This window comes from Lissotriton helveticus, chromosome 12 (assembly GCF_964261635.1).
Source record: "Lissotriton helveticus chromosome 12, aLisHel1.1, whole genome shotgun sequence".
Classification (NCBI taxonomy): domain Eukaryota; kingdom Metazoa; phylum Chordata; class Amphibia; order Caudata; family Salamandridae; genus Lissotriton; species Lissotriton helveticus.
In genome coordinates, this window is record NC_136073.1 from 848,219,893 (window position 1) to 848,244,531 (window position 24,639).

The window sequence follows — 24,639 nt, forward strand, 5'->3', positions numbered from 1 at the left end:
AAGAGAGGCGATGCTCATTTTGAAATTTAACACTGTGTTCTCTGGATTAAACGAACTGTCTGAAATTTTCAAATTATAAGTCAGACCGATGTGCCATGCAGGTATACATGGACAAAATGAGGATTTATACTGGGCTCACATGACCCCTCCTTTACCCGACATTACAGGTGTTGAATTGGCCACATGAACCTATGCCTGACGCATCCTTTAATTGCACCCGGGGCTTATTCCCAACATCGCGGACAATGCCTTCACGAAATCCAACAATTGCCGTTCCCCTATAACATATGTATAATTGTGGCAAATACACTGCCGCCAGGGGTGAATCAAACAGACCAAAAGCGCATTATCAATTGCCAACATGATAAGTGAGTTTGGAACTTCAAAGTCGGGCCGCCGTCCACATGCAACCGCCGAGAACTACATTACCCACAACTCTAGAGGAACCAGGAAGTGCCTGAAAATCAATGCAGCATCCAGACGCCGGGTGTTTCAGACGCGAGCGATTCACCGTTTACCTAGTAAGTTCCACAAACTTTGTACAATCAGCACGACCACCCGCAGCAATGGATATAATCCACTAATGCGCTTCGAATGGTTTGTCCCCCCAGAACGGCAAAGAATAAAACGGCCAAACGAACGGAAACGCTTTTGCATTCAACACGCCTGCCTCGCCCCAAACAGGTAAACAGTGCGTGCTTGATTCGGTCCCTTGTTCGGAGCATATCTAGAATTACAACCAACAATGTTTCCATTGTTGTCTCCCCACAGACAGGCGAGCCAGGCAAACCTGGGAGCGCACAGTGATTCCCAAGTAAGTCAGGGTGATGAATGCCATGTTGGATGCCAGTGTGCTGGTTGTGGTAATGCTTTTCTGATTTGGTCATGTGCTGTTGTTGCTTTTTAGACTGGGATCACAACCCTTCTAGCTTGTTTTGTCGAGCACAAGGTAGGTGAGGACACTCGAGTTTCAGGGGTAGGGCACTGTAGAGAATATGTTTTCCCCCCCCAACAATAGATTTGTTGCTTTTTGTCATTACAGATTGGTCCTGAAGAGAACTACGCAAGAATGGTAGTTCGAAACGCGTAGACCCCGTTAATAGCCAAAAAGAATCTGTTATTGAATCTCTAACGTAGTAAAATTTGTAAATACCGAAAAAAACATTTGGCTTGTGTTACTGGAGAGTGCATCCAGGAACGTTTCGAATCATTTATGTTTTGTTGTGAGTTTGTCTATCTGTACTGGATTGAGTGTTGTATGAGTGGAGATTGAATGGTGAATAAGTTGTATTACACTGTAAATATCTAACAAATTTTGTTATCACTGTATTTGATATTTGTTGCGCACCTCAGGTTTTTAATATTTGTACAATATATTGTGAGATCATTTTTGAAATAGAAGTGTCAAATGAAAATGAAAAAAGATTAAAACAAACAGAATTTATTTCACGGTAAACATATTGTTTGGGTCACATGTTTATTCAAGTAATGTTATTTTGAAAAAGTAGTGGCATTTGCAACTGTTTTGTTTCTTTTTCAGCGATGAGCACAACTTTATGTGGATTAACACTGTCGAGGATGACATGTGCCGCTTTTTAAAGTAATGTGCACAGTTTGTACTCTATAAATATTGTTATTGACATCGTCCCCCTTGTGGTGCAATATCATAACACCACCATACAGGTGAATTGATTCGACTATCCAAAAGGTTTGAATGATAATCAATGGACTACAATATCACAACAACATATTTTAAAGAAATGAGTAGCGATGGCAAAAAATTATTTGCTCAAGATGGTTGCATGTAACTTATTGGGTGGTCAGCCTTGGTTTAAAAGACATTTCATCAGTAAGCATGGATAAAGCTTATTTGCCTCGTCTAATTTGGCCAGTTTGCCTACGAGCATAACAGTATCTTTTTAATGGTGTGATCACAGAGCACCATGTGGGGGATAATCTGGTACATAATTTGACTAATATTAATAGATGTAATGTCTTCCACAGCATTTTTAAACGATACAGTGGTGTAAAAGACAATAACACACTAAATATGACAAAAACAACAATCAATAACAATAAAAACAGAAGGAGAAAAAACAAGAGGAGAAAAGAGCATGTTCTCTTTGCCAGCATATTCACATCTTTGCCTATCATATTTGATGTATGAAATCAGTCATGATACCTTAGGTTGATATTGCCTATACTAACAAGCTTAGATATATTCCCACCCTCCACTATTGTAGAGGATGAAAAATCCAAAGTTTGTTTCAGTGTGATCTTTTGCGAGTTAATAAGGCATGTATCACGCTATACATTTATTTAAGGGTCAACAACATCTAAAGGTAATGATACATTTCATTATTAACATTGAGCCCCTTGGAGGTGCTGCGAAGGCGACATATCCATGCAGCCTCTCTTTGTCTGAGTTCTTTCATTCTATCACCACCTCTTTTCAATGTTTGTACATGATCTATGCCATAGAATGTTATTTTTGTCTCGTCTGGATGATTTTCATGAATGTGCATTGAGACAGGGTACATTACGTCCTTGTTATTTATGGCCCTTACGTGTTCCTGGATGCGAATTTTTAAGCATCTAATGGTGCTGCCTACATAGATTTTATTGCAGGCACAAATGATTATATACACTGAGAACGGAGTGTTACAGTTTATAAATGAGTTTATAGAGAACTCCTTCTCAGTGTTGTGTCTGAATTTGGATTTTCTGTGTAAGCCAAATTGGCACATGTTGCAGCCTCCACATGTGAAAAAACCATTGGGTTTTTCAGGGAACCATGCTGTTGAGCTTTTCTTGTTCTTTGGGTCTTGAATATAACTGGGGCAAAGCATGTTTTTGATTGTTTTGCCTTTACGATATATAACCTTGGGTTTTGTGCTGATGGTGCCAGTTGGTAAGTTGGCTGTTTGCAAAAGATGCCAATTACGTCTAAGGACATTGTATATGTGATTGCTCTGTAAGTTGTATTGTGTTATAAATGACACACTTTCTGAGATTTTCAGGTCTTTGGATTTAGGGATTAAAGTACTCTGTCAACCTTTTGTATTTTCTGTTCAGCTCTTTTGATGTTGGCCATGGAATATCCTCGTTTTCTGAAATTGTTTTTAATCTGGCCAATATTTTCTTTAAATGAGACGTCAAGGCTGCAATTGCGCCTTGCACGGATCATTTCCCCAAAAGGGATGGCATTGATAGTGCTGGCTGGATGCGCACTTTCCGCATGTAATATGCTGTTACATGAGGTGGGCTTTTTAAACATAGTACTGTGTATTCTGTTGTCTTTATGGTATTGCTTTTATTAACAATCTTCCAGTTTAAAAAGAAGAAACATAGCCAACGCGTTTCGTCCGTAGGACTTCTTCAGGGCTACAATAAACAAACATACAAATACACATATTATACAAAAAGCTATTTACAATTTAAAACATAGATTCATGATACATTTTCTGGTTGTGAAAAACAATTAGATCACACCACATCTTGCTTCACAAGTGTCCTACTGAGCTGACTAATTTAGTGACATTTGAAGTTTCTTCTTTTTAAACTGGAAGATTGTTAATAAAAGCAAAGAAAAAAAGAACCTCAAGTCCTACTGAAATGTTTTTTTTGAAGAATGCATTCAATGTTATTGTAAAAGATATACTATGTGGGGTGCTGTACCATTGTGCTGCTTTGAATCATTGGGAGTCTAGAGGTATATGACTTCAGGTTAATAGCACCCACAACAAATTCACTGAACCATAATATATAGGATAATTGTGCAGATCGTTTGGCCTGATACCCCTGCCTTAGTGTTCTGCATAAATACATTATGCACACACACCATATGAGGCACTGGGCCTCGCAAGCAGAAAACACTTTAGAAAACAATGGTCATAAAGCCAGGGTGCCCCAATCGGGGGCGCAACGCACTGACATTGGCCCCAGGCCAACTGGCCTTCCACAGGGGCTCACAATGCCCAGGCACGGTTGCCTGGTTCCAGGATGCAGGGTCACCTTCTCCTGGGCCGACGTGGGGCTTCCCTCAGCTCACGGGAGCCCCGCTTGCTGATTTCCGGCCGCGCTTGGGAAAGCCCATCGGTCTTCTGCTTTCTGTTGGCCGGTCCGCCCACTAACAGACAGTCTTGCCTGACTTCCTGTTCGCCGTTCCGATGCGGCAGTCCCTTTTTGGGATCCTGGGCTGCTGATGTGATTTCTTGGCAGCAAATGCGGGGTGGGCTCCTGCGAAGTAAATAAGAGAGAATGCGGGGTGGGCACCCGCTTTCTCCCAAGTATGCAGGGAGCGGGGTGGGCACCCGCTCTCTCTCAAACTGCGGGGTGGGCACCCGCTTTAGAAAGGCAGTGTGAGGGGGGGGATCTCACACGTTGCAGCTTCGCACTGCAGACCATCAGCGCTCCCCATAAATGAAAGTAAAGAGCCTTCCCAGCAATAAAGAGCGCAGCGCTCTTCCCAATAAAGGCAAAAGGTCAGGGGGGGCACAAGGCTGGGCTCAGGCAGGCCAGCACACAGGGCCCTCCAGCAGGGATGCAGTCCCTTGTGGTGGTTCCTCCTGGAGCCCAGCAGCAGCAGCCCCCCCAGTGTCCGGATCAGCACAGCAAAGAGCACTTTTATGAGGTCGCAGTCCCTTCTTTTATACACCCTTTTTCTTTGTGACACAGCACATGGCTGGGGGAAAAACCAGGTGCAACTGGTTTGGGGGAGCTTTGTAGTACTTTGTTGTGCTCAGCTCCTCTCTCCTTTGTCAGGTGGGGGCTAGGTGCTCAGACGCACCACAGGGGGCAGAGCCAGCATTGTGGAGGGAAGACACAGCCCTACTCAGGTCCCAGGTGCACCCCCCCTTATCTACATGCAGATCACCCTATTCACCATTGGGCAGACTCATCCTGGCTCCTGGAGCCAACCACACCATCCAGCACCTGTCAATCACAAGCCAAACATGCACTCCACATCAGGCAGGCAGACACCCTGCACACAGAAATGCCAACTTCTAAAAGTGGCATTTCTCCACCAGTCACCATACATTTGCGCACACCATTGTGCAGCATTTATTCTCACGAGTTCGCACATACTAAACTTGCCCCTGCACTCCTCTAATACGAGGAATTACCATGGACACACATATCCCCCATGCATTCTTATGGGAGGGCAGGCCAATCTCACCACACACACTCAGAGCGCACACGCACGCACTTTACACTGGGCCACAGTGCAAAAGTGCGCAGAGGCCAAAAACTACTAATATCAGGTCACATAAAAGGCAAAAAGTTTAGGGGTGAACCTGCCAAAAGGGCCAAGTCCAACAGTAGACCACGAGCACTTCAGTTTACTGTGCTCCCCTTCGGCCTTACCTGTGCTCCTCGGGTGTTAACCAAGTTGATGGCGCTGGTCGAGTCTCATCTGCGTAGGTTAGGGGTGCCAGCCTTCCCCTACCTCGTCGGCTGGCTGTTGAAGACGTCCTCGCCCCAGGCTGTCGTCTCCCACCTTCAGACTATGGCAAACCTCCTGCATTCGCTGGGGTTCTCTATAAACGTGCCGAAGTCGCCGGTGACTCCTCCTCAGATGCTCTCTTTCATCGGGGCTGTTCTGGACACAGTGCAGTTTCAGGCCTATCCTCCCGAGCAGTGAGTCCAGGATATTCAGGTTATGATGCCGATGTTTCAGCCTCTATCCTCCATTGCGTTTAGACTGACTCTGAGGCTGACGCAACTCATGGCCTCCTGCATCCTTTTGGCAAAGCATGCCAGGTGTTGTATACGGGCTTTGCAGTGGGACCTGAAGTTCCAGTGGGCACAACATCAGGAAAATCTCACCAACTTGGTACAGATCTGGGAAGGAACTGCAAGAAATCTGCAGTTGTGGTTGACGACCTGCGATTGGGTCAATGGCAGACCCCTCTCCCTTCCCCAACCAGATCTCACAGTTGTGACAGATGCTCCACTTCTGGGACGGGGTGGCCACCTGGGAGTGGTGTAGATCAGGGGACCCTGGTCTCCAGCGGAGTCGGCGCTCCACATCAATTTGTTGGAGCTTCGAGTGATTCGATTGGCATTGAAGGCATTCCTTCCCTCTGTTAAGAAGAAGTTAGTCCAGGTGTTCACGGACAACACCACCGCCAAGTGGTACTGCAGCAAACACTGCGTTGTGGACTCTGTGTCGAGAGGCCCTGCGTCTCTGGACATGTCTGTAACAGCACGGAATACAACACCTGCCAAGTTCTCTGAACTGAACGCCAGGGCGGGCAAACTCAGCCGTCAATGCCTTTCGGATTACGAATGGCGTCTCCAGTCGGAAGTGGCACATGGTCTCTTTCAGAACTGGAGAGATCCTTGGTTAGATCTGTTCACCTCAGAAGAGAGAGCGCAGGGTCAGCTATACTGCGCGCTGGAGTTTCCAAGGCGGCTTTCGCTCGGCGACGCCTTTCGTCACGAGTGGAGCTCAGGGCTGCTGTAAGCCTTTCCACCCATACTACTCCTGCTTAGGGCTCCGAAGAAGATCAGGAACGACCAGGCCCAAGTCATTCTCGTGGCTCCGGATTGGGTGAGGAGAGTCTGGTATCCAGAGCTTCTGAAAAAGAGCATTGATTCTCTGATCAGGCTACCCCTTCGTGAGAATCTTCTGTCGCAGAGCAGGGGAGAGTCCTCCACCCAAACCGGTCAACTCTGCGCCTCCATGCGTGGAGATTGAGTGGCGGCAGTTCAGGGCTTCTGACCTTCCTCCTGAAGTATGCAACCTCAATTTGGTGGCAGGCAGCCCTCCACTGAGATGGTATACGCTTGCTGTTGGCAGAAGTTTGTATTATACTGTACAGAAAGGTCTTTTGACCTGCTTTTTACTTCTCTTTACACTGTTCTTCTACTCATTCTAACCCTTGCCCAGCAGGGCCCTGCTTTGGGTACTCCTAATGGTTCTTTATTCTCTAGCTGCTGTCTGACCAACCCTCTCTCTTTAGGTCTCCAATTGTAAATAGGTTTTTGAAAGGACTGGCTGACTTGTTTCCGACTACGACCTATATTCTGCCGCAGTGGGACCTTAATTTGGTCATCACTTTTCTTATCTGTTTATTTCTAATTTTTGCCGATAGACTGACCCAGACGGAATGGGGTCACAACTATCATGCTGCCCACCTTTTTTGCTCCCCCACATCCCTCTAAGGAAGAGGAGCGTCTGGACCCAAAAAAAATGTTGTTCTACCTTGACCGAACAAAAGATTTCAGTGTGGACGACCAACGCTTTGTGGAGTACGTGGGAGCTAAGAAGGGTCGGGCAGTGCAGAAAAGGATCATCTCTTACTGGGCCATTCTCTGCATTGAGATCTGCTATGACCTGGCTAAGAAGCAGCCTCCTGAGGGATTAAGGGCCCATTCCACCAGGGGAAGGCTGCGACTGCAGCCTTGGCTCGGAGTGTCCCAGTCCTGGACATCGGTCAGGCAGCAACATGGGCATCTTTGCACACGTTTGCCAAGCACTGCTGTCTGGACAGTTCAGTCCGCAGGGACGGGCATTTTGCTTGTTTGGCTCTGCAGGACTTCTTAGTGTGAGGAATTAGTCCGCAACGCACTGCTGGGAGAGTATGTCTTATGTATCTAATTCAAAGGTAAGGAATCTGCAGCTAGAAGTTTCTATCAGATTAACAAGTTACTTACCTTCGGTAACGCATTATCTGGTAGAGACTTCATCTAGCTGCAGATTCCTTACAGGCCCACCCATGCCTCTCCACTTTGCAGACTGATTGTTAGGGCTCGGGCTATTCCCTTTTTCAGGGCCCTGGTTTGCACACATTTACCTCAGCTACTTTGTGGCTCTGTGCTCCTGACCGTGAAAAAACGTAAAGTACTGAAGACCGCGTGCCTGGATGGCGCTAACGACGTCACACGGGAAATTCAGAGGGAAGGAATCTGCAGCTAGATAGTCTCTTCCAGATAATGTGTTACCGAAGGTAAGTAACTTGTTTGACTCTCATACAATGCTGCTTTTCTGTGCTCTCCTGTTGTCCTGCCATCATGCCCCCCGCCCCCCCTCACTAAGATGTGTACAAACCACTTCTGCGTCTAGTTTGCATGCATTGATAGGAATCACCCCTGTGCTGAAGTTTACCTTCCTTATCTAGAGTACATAGCACTCCCACTCTGTATAAAACAAGGCATAGTCTGTTTGACTAGTGCCATTTATCGCTGTTTGGATTAATATTTGCTGAATGGCCTGCTCTGATTGGCGGAGGCTCACAGATTTCCTTCTCTTCTGGGCAATTGCATCAGGTGCTTTAGCATGGAACGCTGACCAGTTGTCCTCGGGGAGCAGAGACAGAATGATTTTGCAGCGAGACATTAGAACCCCTCCACTCCAGTCTGAGCGACGGCTGCAAGGTCACCGGCAAGAGGTGTGCGGGTTGAAATGGTCTACTGATCATCAGCTCCTTGCCTCAGGTGGCAATGACAACAAGGTATTCTAGCATTTTTACTTGAATTCTATTCACATACTTTTTAAAGTGTTGCAGCCACACATTTGTCTATAACATTCCCTTTTCTCCTCACATCAGCTACTGGTGTGGAATCACTCCAGCCTCAGTCCAGTCCAGCAGTACACAGAGCACTTAGCAGCCGTAAAAGCGATTGCCTGGTCTCCCCATCAGCATGGCCTACTCGCTTCTGGTGGCGGCACAGCAGACCGCTGCATCCGTTTCTGGAACACCTTGACGGGCCAACCATTGCAGTGCATTGATACAGGCTCCCAAGTGTGCAACTTGGCATGGTCAAAACATGCCAATGAACTGGTGAGTAGTTGCGGATGAGGTACTACATACAAATCAGAGCTCTGTTCAGCCTGGCTTTTAATGTTTGTCTGTTGAATTTACTTCAGGTGAGCACTCATGGATACTCTCAAAACCAAATCCTTGTCTGGAAGTATCCCTCCCTGACACAAGTGGCCAAATTAACAGGACATTCGTACAGAGTTTTATATTTGGTAAGTAAGATCATTGTTTGAACTTTTTCCAGTCTGTAACTCTCCATCAGAAGCAGCGTATGGCCGTGCAAGACTAATTTTTGTTGATATTAATGAGGATTTTTTTTAGAGCTTCTACCCACAGATACGCAAGCGCTTCCTGCAGGGTCGATCTCAGTGGAGGATGAGAGTAGTTAGACTGGCCAGAGCTTCCTGAAGTAGTCACTTGTTTCTCGGCCTTTGGACCAGAAGGGAAAGTGTTCTGTAGTGTTACGTACAGCACTGAGATTGTACCACCACAATATGGTCTGAAATCTCATTCGGCTACTCATTTGAATTGTGATTCTTGTTGATTTCCCCACTCTCTGTGATGCTTTTAATACAAACGTTTTTGTTTTTGGGAGCGTGATGAGGGTGGCATGTCTTTCCTGTCCATGTCACTCAAGGTAATTTCAGTGCATTCTGTTAGATTTGTACAGCGATCTAAACCCAATTAAATGTATTGAAATTTGCATTAAGTGGAATATTACCTGCTCAACAGCTTTTATAGCTGACAGTTGTTTTTAATGCCTCTTTTTGAATTGACCGTAGTATGGCGACTAAAAACAATTGTTTGAAGGTGCTTGTAACTCATGGTGAAGGTGGGTAGAGAGAAATGCATGCTCGTCAGGTGAGAGGGCATTCCCGTATGTGGCATCTGACACCTCAAGCTGCCTGTGAGTTGAGACACAGTGAGAAGCTAGTAGTTGCCACAGACTGACTGAACCTAATGTCCTCCATGGCCATCGCTAATGCTATAGCAAAAGGTAAGATGGGCTCAGTTTATTTTCTGCATCTCTGAAGAAAGCACCGTACTCTAAATGAAATGTATTTCTTTACTGCCAGCCGAAGAAGTTTTGGTAAATCCCAGAATGATGCCTTTCATTGACATATTTTTCATGTAATGGAGAGCGCCTCAGAGGTCCAAATAGATATTCAGCCTGATGTAACTAACTGTTAGAGGCTCAACTTGTCTTTCTTCACTTACTCTTTATCCCCCGTTCCCAGGCAATGTCTCCAGATGGCGAGGCCATCGTTACGGGTGCAGGGGACGAAACATTAAGGTTCTGGAATGTTTTCAGCAAAACGCGGTCTACCAAGGTAAAGTCTTTCTCTGTATCTGTGAGTTCTAGAGTCCTTTGTGTCTTAAATTCATTTACTACCCTCCATTGTTCAGTTGCATAAATATTGAATGTTTGCAGTAGGTGGTGAGATCTAATGGTTGAGTTAGCGCTCTTGGAATCTGAAGATTGTTTTATATGTAGACTTCGGCGCTTGAGCAAAAAATCGAAAGCTGGGCAAATCCACTTCATCTCCATGTGCCTTAAACTGTAAATTTGTACAATTTAATGTTTAAAACAAGCCACTGTCATGTCTCAGATTCTTATTCTGTCATATCTTGTGCACCTTGACTCGCATGCACTTTCTCTCGCGTACACACTCCATGTTAGATTACTTTATTGCAGCACCAGAATCAATGTGCTGCAAAGCTCCTTGGAGCAAAATTTCAAATATACCCAAAATAAAAGAAAGTTAATTTTTATAGTGTTTCATTATCACAAGTGGTGAAAAAAATGAGCAGCTCGTGATGCCCCCCCTCCCTCCCAACAATGGCAATAGATAGCAGTCAACTATCTGCATAGTTGATGCCATGGTAATTTGTAATGTATATATGTTTTACAGATGTTTTAAATCAAACCAGGATGAAATGGGGTTAAATATGTGCAGTAACTTAATATCAATGCCTCCAGAAGTTTAATTTCTTCACAGTACACCTTTTCCTTCCTTGCCGATGCCTACTCGTTGCCACCAGATCCAGTTGTTTCCAAACTGACATTGATTATTCACCAGGGTAATGGTGGGCTATGAAATAATTAAGGCACAGCCCCCCCTCAAGCCCCTCCTTCAAAGTCTGCAATAGTGGAGGTTAAAGGCTGTCTTCAGGTCTCTCTAATGCATTCCAGGGCACGCCTGATGTTCCTCACAACACTGATGATGACTAGGAGGCACAGTCTAATCTATACTGACTGAAGGGCAGTGTATTTAGTCCTACAATATGGCAGTGGGCTAGATACTTCACTAGGGATAGAGCTGGGCTCTCCGCCATGTCCTCAAACAGAAGAAAATATCCTCTTTGCTGTAATAGTGTGTAGAGCATCAGAAGTGGTAGGCTTGCAGTTGCCTACTCTGAAAACAAAGCCAGTTTCTTGACTGAATTCTTCAACCAGGTCCTACTTAATCTGAGCCACTGTTAACATTTAAGGAGGCTCTTGCAGCAAATCCTACAGTCACTCAGCCTAAGTCACACTTAGCCTTTCCAATCAGCTGACCTGTGGCAGACCACAGAGACCAGCCCCTGGCTACCATGATTTTTATTGAAAAATCCAGTTCCCAAAAGTCATGGTGCTCACTTCCAAAAGTAAAGTCAATCTTAACACTTTTCCCCTGAAGCCTCCCACTGCCTGCCGGCCCTACGAGTAGGTGGTTGAAACGTATAAGTGGCTTTGGAAAGAGAATATTTGCCTCCGCTATCCGGGCTTCAGACTTAAACTGCTGTGTGCATTCTGGACTGGTGCATCCATGCTCCAATGGACAGGGCCAGCAAGGTGGTGGTGGTTTTTCTAGAGGACCCCGGGAACTCACTGACCCAAAAGGACAGGCCGCAGCTGTCCCCAGGCTCTCTCCCACCCCCAGCAATCAGTGGCAGTTGAACCGAGGGATAGGTACTTTGGCCCTGCGAGACTGGGAAAACCCTGGTGCATCCCTTATTGCGCGCACGGACACTTGAAAAGCACGATCTGCAACAGCCCTTGCTGCAGGCACGTTAAGGGTGAAAAGAGGACAATTTCTCAGTGGGCCTATCACTGTGGGAGTCATAGGCCGATCACACGGTACCCTAACTTTACGCATCATCAGCTGACCAGGCACAAACTCCAACGGTGAATACAACAAATCAGACCTCCGTCATGGAAGGTGACATACAATTGATGGCCTTGAAATCTACAGATCACGCAGACCACTCACATCATTTTGATGATTCAATGGCGGCAGTCTTAGACATTAAAACCACGTTGGGTCCTAAAATAGATATCCAAAATGAAGTGTAATACCTAAAGAGCAGAGTGGACGATCAGGAAGGCAGATACCGTAGAAATAACGTGCGCATAGTGGGCCTACCGGAGCAAATCGATGGCCAAAGCATGGAGCTATTCCATGAAACCTGGTTTTCTACGGACATTCTCAATGGTAAATTTCTAAACTCTTCCCGGTCAAGCGGGCACATAGGTACCAGGTGGACCCCCCTCCCGTCCGTGCAACCCATCCCTCCCGCACCAGACCGGTGGTTGCACGCCTATTCAACTAACGGGATATGGACCATATCCTGCAAGTAACGAGGGCCCGCGGCCCATGGCAAATAGAAAACGCCAGGGTGCATATCTATCTTGACTACACGATGTCAGTACAACGTCGTAGATCTTCCTATGTTGACGTCAAGCGATGCCTCCGGAGTCACGAAATACAATATGTGCTACAATACCCAGTCACACTGCGTATCCATCACAAGGACAGTACCATTCTCTGCTACTCGCCTGAAAAAGCTTGGACCTGGGTGGAGCAGAACGGGCTTGCTTAGCGCCCCGGCGGCATCGCTGCCGGCCCCCCGCCGACAGTGGAAAAGTGCAAGTTTGCGTAGTAACCGTAGTGAAGGCTGTGGATAGTGCCCCACACAAAGCCCAGGCGGCAAGGGAAAGGGAACAAGCCATCAAATAGATGGAACATTACAGTAACCCGGTCTCGCCCTCCACATCAGGGTCAGAAACAGACGCCCTGCCAGACCAAGAATACCACTAACGGAATCACAGCACGCAGCGTTGCTAGGAGGAGGCCCCACAGTAACGCCGCTAACTGTGGAAGAACTCAGATGATCCCTCTGCACGGCTCTTAGGGAACTTATACAGTAACTAAGGAGACTTCCACCACTGCAGTTTGCTGCAGCAAAAATCAACTTTGCGTGACGAACATATATATTGACATCAAGATCATGATTAGCATGCACAGATGTGGCGGCCACGCCATGCAACTCTGCTCCCCCCCTACGTAGACGATAAGTGGCTGATAGTGCACTGCTATGTTTTCCTTTTTTATTGCTGCTCTTTTATTTTCTTTCTCAGAGTATCCTTTCAGATATCCTTTTTTTTCCCTTCATATTATCTGTTATTTGAAATTGCATATCAGTGGAGATGGTCTTGTGTCCGTTGGCAAACTGGCCTGGTGGAGGGAGTTGGGTAGAGTAAATGTTCAATTCAGTTGGTTCCGTTCTGCTGTATACTATGCCCAATATGTGCAACGCCACCAATTCAATACTCTGGGTATGTCTGCCACAGGGGAGGTTCAGCAACTGCCGGATACACTACAAGGGTGGACATACCCTCCTACTGTTTACTACCCACAAAAAAGATGTTAGGTAGTAACAACCTACTGCTCGCCTGGATCGTACGAGGACTACCTGACTGTGCTAATTGACGCAAGGTATATCAATATTTGCGTAGGCATAAGTTTGCAATGGCACTACTTTGAGACACACCTTATCCAGCAAACCCTCTCACCACTGCGCAAGCGTTGGAGGGGTACAGTGATAGGGACTACGTATTGATGTTATGCCAGGGAAACTTTGATATGGGTGGCACCCGGGACCCCGCTTCAGTCGCTACATACTCTGGTAACCCACATGGTCGATATACGATCCTGGAGGGTCTCTTAGATGGTACACCAATAACACTGGTTTCATCATATGTGCCAAATTTGTGGCTAGCTTTGCTTCTACAAACCATGACCCCGTCCTTATTAAGTGATCTGTTGGTGCCAACATATTGGGGGGACTACAACTGCTTACAAGATTTAAACTTGGACCGATCACGCCCGCCACTCCCAGGCACACAATCCATAGGCCTGACACACCACATGAAGATTTGGGCCAGGGATATGCAACTAAGCAAAGCTTGACTCAGCAAGCACTCTATGGTACGTATATACTCTGATTACTCCGTGATTCACGACATATACACTAGAATTGATGCAATATTCTGCTCAGCGGCAGCCTTGTCCAGAGTGCCCCGTGCAGAGTACTTAGCCCGCACATTGTCTGATCATAGCCCCCTCCAAATACAGCTAATTTGGGGTACGCATAGAACCAACATTCCAACTTGGCGTCTTCCCCTATAGGCACTCAAAGATGCACCACTACGCAGCGCCATAACACAACCTGAAGGCCCGGCGACGCACCAGCCCAGCCGACCAAACCCCTTGCAATTGAACACCCTGGCCCAGGTTCTTAAACAGTGTGGTGTGATGCCTTGCTCCCAGAACCTTTGTGAACCGAATTTCCCTCCCACCCTCCACGCCCCCCCCATGGGAGCTCCTGACTTGTCCCCAATTCCCACTATGCAGCTGTTTTTTAGGTGGCACCCCTGCTCTCCTTTGGTGTAGTGTGTAAGGCTCCCAACCGGATCTGCATCCGGACACCCCAGGGCAGGTTAACTCTAACTGCTGGAAGTACTTTGGACCTTACCCCTGTACCACCTTAAGTCCTGAAGGGGACCCACGGAGACCTACTGCAAGTACCTGTATACCGTTCAAGTTATTTTCTCCCGCTGGAAAGCATTGCACGGAAAGACTCATCATATCGAACATTTTACTTACCTGTGAAATTCGATATTTTAAAAACTTCTGATTTGCTTACAAAGTTCTTGGTATCAACATGCATATAAAAATGTGAGTTACTTTTCTAAATTGGTATTGGATGTATTCTTTCAGTGTCTGTCTCATTTATTGCCTCTGTAAGTACCACAAATGCTAACCACTACTCTCTGATAGTCTAAACTGCTCGCCTACAGTACCACAAAAGAGACAGCTTAGGGTTCTTGTTTTTGCCTCTGTAAACCAATAAGGGTTGCCTGGAGAGACTACACACACAGTGTACCTCATATCTGAAAGAGATACGTTAGTGATAGATTCCTTACCTTAGAATATCCCCAGGCGTCAGACTGGATCCGGAAAGTTTTGCTTAGCAGTACCTCTGCGCGTCAGTAGGTGGCGTCCTGCGGCTCGGCGTCCGTCACTGGCGTCGTCAGCGCCGAGATGATGTCACGGAGGGTACTTAGGCGCCACCCATGCGCGCTGACGTCAGTTCTGTCTTTCTTCCGTGCCAAAAGCACAGATCCGGATTGAGCACGTAACTCAGTAATTTTTTTTTTACTACCTTTTTGAGACTTTTTGGCTCCTTTTCTTGTCTCCTGGTGCGCGTAGGGATGCCTGGCTTTAAGTCTTGTGGGTCGTGCCGCTGTAACATGTCTGTGGCGGACCCCACGATGTGTGCCTCTACTGCCTGGAGACCGACCATGACTCCCCGGACTGTCGAGCCATGGCCCAAAGGCCTTGCGGGAGCGGCGCCGGAAGTTGCTGGAGGTCCGGCACTCCTCACCCCAGCTCCGGGACTAGGGACTGCTCGCGGGACTGGAGCCGTCGCTCCTCGGGCTCCAAGTTTTCGCCTTCAGATTCAGGTAAGCGCCGCCATGAAAAGAAGTCAAAGAAGCGTGTTTGATCTCCGACGTTCCCCTGTCGTTCCCCGGAGGGGGACAGGGGATCCGCCCCTGCGGTTCCTCTGGAGCCGGCGGGTCCCGCGGCCTACCCGCTATACCCGGGTCCGTCGGCCACTCCCGAACAGATGCAAGAGTTTTGTGCTGTCACGGACCCCCTTTTTAGGCCCCGGGCTCCCGCCGGCGCACCTTCGGGCCCCGTGATCCCATGTCCAGATCCTGTTGGTCCGGCGGCTCCGACTCCGGCGCCACAGGGTGCAGCGCCGCTGGCTCCGGTCCCGGCGCTGCACTTTGCTCCGGCCCCAGCGCTGCACTGGGTGCCGTTTCTCCCACCCCCACCCCTGCCCTGGTTCCCAGACCATTTCGTTCCGGCCTGGGATCTGAATTGGGATACAGCTCCGGCTCGGCCCCGGCCGGTGCCGTTTTCGCTGCCGTTCCAGACGGCGCTTGCCACTTCTCCGGCCCTGCCACTGCAGCCGGCTCCCTCTACTCCGGAGCCGGATGAGGACTGGAACGGCTTCGAGGACCCCTGTGTCCGGCAGTGTGATTCCGACAAGGATTGGGTGGACGACATTCAAGATGCGGGTGGGTCACGAATGGCGTCTGAACTCTGACGTGGCGCAAGGTCTTTTTCAGCAGTGGGGAGAGCCTTGGTTAGATCTATTCGTCACCGAAGAGAACGCGCACTGTCGCCAGTTCTGCGCATTGAAATTTCCAAGGCGGGCCTCGCTCGGAGGCGCTTTTCGTTGCCAGTGGAGCTGCAGTCTATTGTACACTTTGCCGCCTATACCAGTTCTGCCCGGAGTGCTGAAGGAGATCAGGTGCAACCGGGCCCAAGTCATTATTGTGGCTCCGGACTGGGCTCGAAGAGTGTGATAACCCGAGCTACTCAGTATGAGCATCGATACCCCGATCAGTCTGCCTCTTTGGGAGGCTCTTCTGTTGCAGCTTTAGGGGACGGTTCTGCACCCGAACGTGTCCAGCCTCCACCTCCATGCATGGAGATTGAGCGGCGACAGTTGACACCTTTCGATCTTCCTCCTGAAGTCTGTGATGTAATTCTGGCAGCCAGACGTCCCGCCACCAAAACGGTATATCCCTGCAGGTGGAACAGATTTGTGGCATGATGCACAGCGAAGGCTGTGGATCCCCTTTCTGCCCTTCTTTCTGAGGTTCTTCTGTTCCTTCTCTCCTTGGCCCAGCAGGGCTCTGCTCTGGGCAGTATCAAAGGTTATCTTTCGGCCATCTCCGCCTTTCTATGGCTTCCAGATCAGCCTTTTCTTTTTAAGTCCCCGGTTGTTAACCGTTTCTTAAAGGCATTACGCATACGTTTCCACCCGTACCCTTCATAATTTCTCAGTGGGACTTAAATCTTGTCTTGACTTTTCTGATGTGCGCTCCCTTCGAGCCCCTTCATAACTGTCCTTTGCGTCTTCTCACCTTAAAGACTGCTTTCCTGGTTGCTATCACCTCTGCCAGAAGAGTGAGTGAGCTCCAGACTCTTTCTTCTAACCTCCTTTCCTTTCTATTCATCCGGACAAGGTGGTTTTAAGGACCCGTTCTTCTTTTCTTACCAAGCATTACTGCCTTGACAGTCGGGTCCGGAGAGACAGCTTCTTTGGCCGATCTGTGCTCCGTGACTTCCTGGTATAATTTTGCTCGCAGACCCACCATCGGGTTGGTATTGCTGGGGTATCTATTCTAAGGTAAGGAATCTATCACTAACGTGTCTCTTTCAGATGCACAAGTTACTACTTGTGTAACGATATATCTGTAAGAGACATTAGTTAGTGATAGATTCCTTACCGCCCCACCCGTCCTCCCCGTTCTGCGAACTGATTGCTAGGGTTAAGGTCACCCTTTTAGGGCCCTAGTTTTATGCACCAATGGTCAGTATCTTGCATGGCTCTGCGTTTCGGCGCGGAAAGTCATGTACAGAACTGACGTCCGCGCGCATGAGTGGCGCCTAGGAACCCTCCGTAACATCATCTCGGTGCTGACGACGCCATTGATGGACAGGGAGCCGCAGGAAGCCACCTACTGATGTGCAGGGGTACTGCTAAGCAAAACTTTCCGGATCCAGTCTGACGCCTGGGAATATTCTACGGTAAGGAATCTATCACTAACTAATGTCTCTTACAGATATATCGTTACACAAGTAGTAACTTGTGCTTAAGTACACTATATAGAGAGTCAGCTCTCCACAGGGATTCTTTATACAATTGTAAATTCCTCACTGCCCCACCTCCCCTTTCTGTGGTGAGGACTCCAAAACATCATCTTAGTGTCACAGTAAGATTTTGGCATGCTTGCAATTTGTAGAAAGATTAAGACACAGACCAGTACCAGTACAGTAGACCTTGTTATGCTACAGCCTGAAGCCTCATGTTCAGACATTAACATTGTCATTAATTGTTGTTCACTTTTTGTTTGTTTTTCTAGGAGTCTGTTTCAGTACTTAACCTCTTCACCAGGATACGATAAACTCCTTGACTCTTGGACATAATTCAGTTGTGAATCATTGGGGGAAACACCACAAATCTATATCTCTGTGCATGATGGATCTGAGCATTGAGGAGCCGGATGTGTTCAATGGACAGGGGCAAGGGAGGGAAAGCAGACGTTTTGTGGACCCTTTTGAGATCCTAATAAATAACTCTTTGTGAATCGTGTTGGACATTGTTTGGTGAGAACGGGAAAGTCGCCAATGGCCTCAAGTTTTTTTCCGTTTGCATAAAGATTAAGGGCAGATGAGTGGGACGACGTATCATGGCATCTTTACTTTGCACATCGGTTTGGCTGTGTGGACAGTCATCAGAACGAGCGATCACTCTTTGGGAAGACTAGGAGCTCCGCAGTGGGTTACTCTGCATTTTGCGTCCAAAACCTTGTTTCTCCAGCACAGTTGCACAATCTTAAGAACATGCCATGCATCTGGATTCAGGCTATCGACAGACAGAGCTTCAGTAAGTGGAACCGTAGACCATACGACCTTTCACGTGGACATTCACACTGCATAAATGAGGGAGGGGTGTAACTGTACCGTTTGGATGTTTTGTTGTAGATTGTAACTTGGCTTTGTGGATTTACTTGGATCCCCACTATGGCAAATTTGAACTTTCCATTGGGAGCCAAGATGAGTAAATAAGTATACAAAAGTAAGCTAGATTTAAAGACCAGCAAATAGTTATTTTTTTTTTTTAAAGTTGCTCAAACTAAGGAATCCAAGTTCAGTAGACTGAAGGTAACCAAAACAAAAGTGAATGTAACCAATTATCATTTGACTTAAATAGTTGAGTAAGAACGATATAATATTTAATATTTTTTCTTCAAAGTGATTGCAAATCCTCCAACTTTGATGCTCTGTTATTTTATGGGCTGGGCCGCCTCTGGTGGTGTCTCATCTTCAGATTAGCTGTACGTTTGCTCAAATGACTTTCCGCTTTTCTTGCTTTCTATGTGTAATGTGGCTTTACTGACCATCCCGGGGCATCAGTTCCTCTTGCTGGAGCGAATTATATATTTGATTTCTCTGCGATCTTTTGAAGCCGACAGCAGCTTTCTGAGCAGTTAACCAAATAGTGGAGCAGCAGGTGCTGGAGTTGCAAGATTGGAAAATGGCAGTGTGTAGGGTGGTAGAAAAGGGGTACAAGTGGGCATGTGAGAAAGTGGCAGGAAAAAGTAAAGCTAGAAAAACTAGAGGGAGCTGGTTTTAGGGAGAGAAGTCTAATTATGTTTCTCGGACAGGAAGTGAGTGCATTGAGGACTAGTGCTTGAGTGATAAAGTGAGGGCAAATCATCGCAGGTAATTTAAACTTTATTATTGTTTGCTGTCTTTAGTTGGGTGCAATGTCATTTTTGAGTGTAACTCCGGAGGCGTACCTGGCAGACCTGGATGGCTACAGGGGAATGTTGTAGAGAGCGTATAGAGAGCGTATCCATCAGTCTTGCACGTGTCCCTGCATGACTTTCACTTTGGCGTCTTAAGAGAAGCCTGATCTTTGCTTTCCACTTAAACTGTGCTGTAACCAACCTGCCGGTGAAAGATCTGAATTAAGGTGTCTTGCCTTCTATGACTGGGATCTCCAAATCTTTCCAACTGAGTGTTATCTTTCAAAACGTTTGAAATTCTGATTATTTTTAAAGATTTCTGCTTTCTTGGACATGGAAAATAGTTTGTTTTTCAAGTTTTTAAAAACTGATAAGCGACTTTAAATCTGAGCAGATCAGGGGGTCAAAGAAAGTGTATCACTTGATTTAAAAAAAAAAAAAAAAGCAAAACAAAATCCTTACACATATGGGGGGGTATTTATTTAATCATTTACATGTCAGCACTGAGACAACACATTGCATTTTGCTCTACATCTTTCTGTGAAAGAAACACAACAGCCCCTATTTAATACTTGTTTTAGGACCTGCCTTAACAGGGCATCTGGCATCTAACGCTGGCTCAGTTGCTGTTAACTTAGTTTTTTTAATATATTATTATGTTTGATGTATGCATGTTTTGAGGATCAGGCAAATGGAAGCACTTAATATTTGTGTCTTTCAAGAACTATGCTAGATATTGAAAGATAAACTTCAATACTGATTTGGAGGAAAATGTTGCCAGGTGGTGAGGCATTCTGACTTTTCTATGACTGAGCGAGCTTAAGTTCAGTCAGTTTTTCAGAATATACTTTGCACCTTGGCTGTACCGCCTTTCTTGCTTTTGGATCCACTCTTACTATTTAAAAAAGACCGCTTCAGTCATTCACCTACATGTGGGACAATAGCTATTTGTTCGCCACACTACCAGCGTGCTGTTAAAGGTAGTGTGCTCAACTAGTCTTAAATTCACTCTCAACATCCTGACTGATGCTTGATTTGAGAAAAAAAAAATCTAAAAAAGTCAATTTTCTGTACTGGTTTGGATCTTATTATATTAATTGTTCCTGTTAAAGAAATGCCCTCTTTGTTTATTGAGACTAACAATTTTCTAATTGCCTCCTTCCCATCATGTATGTTCTCTTTGCTCCGTCTGCCATCTTGGATATAGATTTCGGAAAAATGTGCCACATGTTTGGACCCAGCGAGGGGTCACCAGTGCCAGGGTTGATGGTTATTGGAAGAGTGAGACAAAAAGAGAACACATGTTCCTTGTTTAAAGTGAAACAGTTGGAACACAAAACCTAATTCGCAGAGTGGCATTAACCATTCCTGTTAAGAAAAAGCCATGATTTACAGGCACATCCTCTGCATTAAAGTACATTCCAAGTTCAGATGTCTACTTTCTGAACCCTTCATCTTGCTGGATAATGCCCATCGGCTCCCCGCTTCTGTGTGCTGGATACTGTGAACACTAGGAAACAGGGAATTAAAAAGAGCCCATTCTCTTAAAGAGCTAGTTAATGTTTGAAATGTAATAGGGTATTTGTTTGGGCGCACAGCTACTCGAGCTAGAGTGTCCTGGCGCCTAGACAGCTGGGAGGAAAGAGTGAAAAAGACGCAGATTAATGATTAAAAAGCCAAGTTTTCAAATTCTTCCTAAAGGAAAGTAGGTCTCTATTTAGCCTCAGGGCCACCGGAAGGCTGTTCCACAATTTCACGCCCAGGAAAGCGAAGGACCTGCCTCCCGTCCGGGACAGGCGTATCCTGGGCACGCTGGCCAAGTTGACATTGGAAGAGCTAATGACTTTTCAGTTTGCTGCAGCTTTTGCTTCTACGTTGCTCTTGAGCAGCCTTACTCTTCCTTGCTGTTCTCTCAGTCGACTCACCCATGCCTTAACATTGGCGTAGCGCAAAGAAAAATTGACACGGAGCCTTATAGAACTAATTTGCCCACAAGTTTTTCATGGATACATTGAACCGTGCCAAACATTCCATTGTAAAGATTGATGTAGAAAGCTCACTTTCTCTGTGATGCCATTAATCACCCACTGCACAGTTGTTTTTAGCAATGTTTGCTTTTTGTTTTGCCTTCTAGTTTTTAGGAGACAGTCTCCATTGGTTTTCCATACCGATTTTAGGCGACAGTTGTTTTCGAGCTAGGGCAGCAGGGCTGCTGATAAATATTTTGTTCATAGAGACTTCACAGAAGCCTTACATCACTATTTTTGAAATAACTTCTTTCTTCCAAATGTAAGCTGTAATCCTCGGGCAAACCCTCCTTACCGTTTAGTGTGATTTTAGAAATTAAGCCAGTTTCACAGGTTTGGGAATGATTGCGATTCATGCTCTCTACACTGCAAACTGTTTTCTTAACCTAAAGTTTGACAGTTTACGCTTCTTAGTTTCTCCTTAAAGTTGTACCATTTGTCTTTGAACCGGTTTATCTGAGATTCTGTTTTTTTACTAAAAGGATGATAGCCCACCCATTTTTTTTTTATGTGGCCTTGGCCGTATTCCCTACTAGTTTATCTTAATTGCTTTGGTTGAATGGTGTTGCATTTGAATACAAGATCTTGACACATTCAAAAGGAAATCACAAAGTGTATTTATATCCCCTCGTTTGTAATGACGCATGTGAGACCAGGTCTTGTGGTTCCTTTTCCAGTTTGTCAATTTGATTACATTTTTACAGAGCCATTTCTTAAACTTTTGTGGTGGCAAAGCCTTAATTTAAAAATTGACTTTCTCCTTGCCTTTAGTATCTACAATTTGCAATGATGACGTATGCTAAAAATAAATACCCTCTACAATGAATAGAATGATAGAAAATGGAACAAAGACATCATGGCTATTAACCCTGATATTGAAGATTGCAAAAATATTTAGTCTATCTCTCAAGTGTATATCCTAGAGATGTGAGATGTTTTGTTTAGTGGCTTTGGTAGCTCAAGTGAGCAAGTGTTTGATATTTTTTATATTACAATATTTTTGGAGCACTGAAGAGGTGACATGATTGAAGATTGTCATGTTTTTTCCTGTTTATTTTAAAATTACAAAAGATGGTTAGAAGACATGCAAAGCCATCATAGGTGCATTTTGACAAATGAGGTGCTTGGAACACTTACTAAGCTGTGTTGCATCATCCCATACACCAAACATGAGGAAGCCAGGAGAGATGTCACATTGCCATAGGAGGCCTTAACCAACTTCCGCCTAGAGTGCTACTCCACTCGTCAGGTCAACATTAGTACGGTCAAATCAATCGTTGACATCAGTCCCAATAATATCATTATGAAATAAGTGCTAGCCAGTACTAGGTTTGAAAAACAGCATTGTGTGAATTCAAAGCGGTACATAACACCCGTTGAACTGAAGTCGCTATTGAACATTGTGTTCTTGGCACTTTTGGTGAGATCAGGAAAGCGTCATGGCATAAAAAGAGCAGTATTTGGCATTTTTCCTACTTAGGTTGCCATCCAGTGTTGGGGTCTGTGTGCATGGTTGTGCGTGTTTGTAGTTTTTGTCCTGGATCCTGTGTTGCTGATTGGTAGTCTTAATGTGTTAAATATTTGGTTGTAAATTAGGGAGGACGGTAAAACACATCAACATATTTTTCAGAGCCTAAGCTGTAAAGAAAGAAAAAAAATAACCAGGTTGTACAGTTGTTTGGTTTAAGTGACCGTTCTTCCTCTAAGTAAATTCAAGAGAATTGTATATGGACCGCCTGACATTCTGGGTTTCATACATCCGAGAAGGTGGGACTATATATTGTGAACTTCGTGTACAGAAATGTCCTTGACATTAAACCGATTGTGAATTTATGCTTTGGTGTCTGTTGTCTTATTGATCTTGTTTCTATAAAAAGTAAATGGTGCAAGACATTATTGAACTTGTTGCTAGTTCTGATTGTGTTTTTTTCTTTTATCTGAAGTCTCTTCTGTTCCTTGTTTCAACTTGGTGTTTAAGCTGAATATGTGGAAAGTGTTCCCAATCCTTTTTTTTCAGTTCTTTCTTTTGTAACCAATCTTGAGAAATCTGGCGGCTTAGTGGAAACCTTGATTGTTAAATTCTTTGACTTTGCACCTTCATTAAAAGTGGGATCCAGTGCTGAGGAGGGTTAAAAGAAATTGTGCGTAAATTTCTTTTCAGCTATGTTGTGACCCAACCAGTGCTGCTAAGGGTGTGACATACTGGTACAACAATCTTGAAACTATCACTCAAATCAAATCCCACTGCCTGGGTCATTGACATCCAGTCTGTTGCACCAGTTTTTATTCCAGCTTCTTCTCTATCAGGTAAGTAATAATTGGTGAATAGATCAAAATTCAATGGCTACGTAGGCCTACTTGAGTGTGGTGATAGCGCTCAAATGACCAAGTTACTTTGTATCATGGGAATCCTTTTTCTTTTTTTTTCTCTCCCATGAGACTTGCTAGGAAACAGCTATGCCTCCGTTATGGGTTTATGCCCTTAAGAAGGTCAAAAGGGTTCCTGACAGATCCTTTGTTCGAAGTCTTCGTCCTCCTTTGCAAGCATAATCAAAGGTTTGGGGTCTCACAGCCAACTTCCTTTACAATCGAAAGACCTTTCCATCATGGTACCCTCTTCTTGATGATGACCCCCTGGAATTCTTCCATTCTACCATAGTCTGTCAAACCTGGCATCACGGAACACAGTCAAAAACATATTACATTTCAGATGAAACTGGAATCTTTTATTAAGAAACCATGCAAAGCTTTTGCAATATGTTATTTAGTATTTATGTTACTTATACTTGGTGGGGTGGATAGCATGGGGTTCCTTTCATGCTCCCAGACCCACATCCCTCGCAATTCTTTCTTCCAGCACCCAACAGTTTGGCAGTAGCGTTCCTTTGTGTTCCTTTGAGAGTATTGTGTGTTAATTGTCCCACAACATCACTAAGTTAGGACTCTTCCTATCATATGACCGAAAAAAATATTCTACCTTATCCAGATTCGTATACCTTGAAAGCCCTCAAATAAACACCATATCTCACTTCAAGTCTGATGTCCGTCATAAATGTAAATTAAAACAATACCCATAGAACGCTGATAAATAAGAGATTCAAATCACTCAAGTGAAATACCAACACTGATACTTGATTCACACCTACAACTTGGATGTATCAAAACTGAGGCGCATACATCTATTAAT

The 24,639-nt window shown here is 45.4% G+C and overlaps 1 protein-coding gene across 5 annotated transcripts in view; it reads left to right on the forward strand.

Annotated features, from left to right (window-relative positions):
* The window catches only part of FZR1 (fizzy and cell division cycle 20 related 1), a 94,048-nt gene extending 70,763 nt beyond the window's left edge, over nt 1-23,285 (forward strand). For all 5 annotated transcript variants that reach the window (XM_078669952.1, XM_078669953.1, XM_078669955.1 and 2 more), the window contains 5 exons: nt 8,275-8,459; nt 8,556-8,789; nt 8,876-8,980; nt 10,007-10,099; nt 18,037-23,285. In XM_078669952.1, the coding sequence (XP_078526078.1) occupies nt 8,275-8,459; nt 8,556-8,789; nt 8,876-8,980; nt 10,007-10,099; nt 18,037-18,078 (659 nt within the window). In that variant the 3' untranslated portion in view covers nt 18,079-23,285. The remainder of the gene's footprint in view (nt 1-8,274; nt 8,460-8,555; nt 8,790-8,875; nt 8,981-10,006; nt 10,100-18,036) is intronic.
* The last annotated feature ends 1,354 nt before the right edge of the window (nt 23,286-24,639 follow it).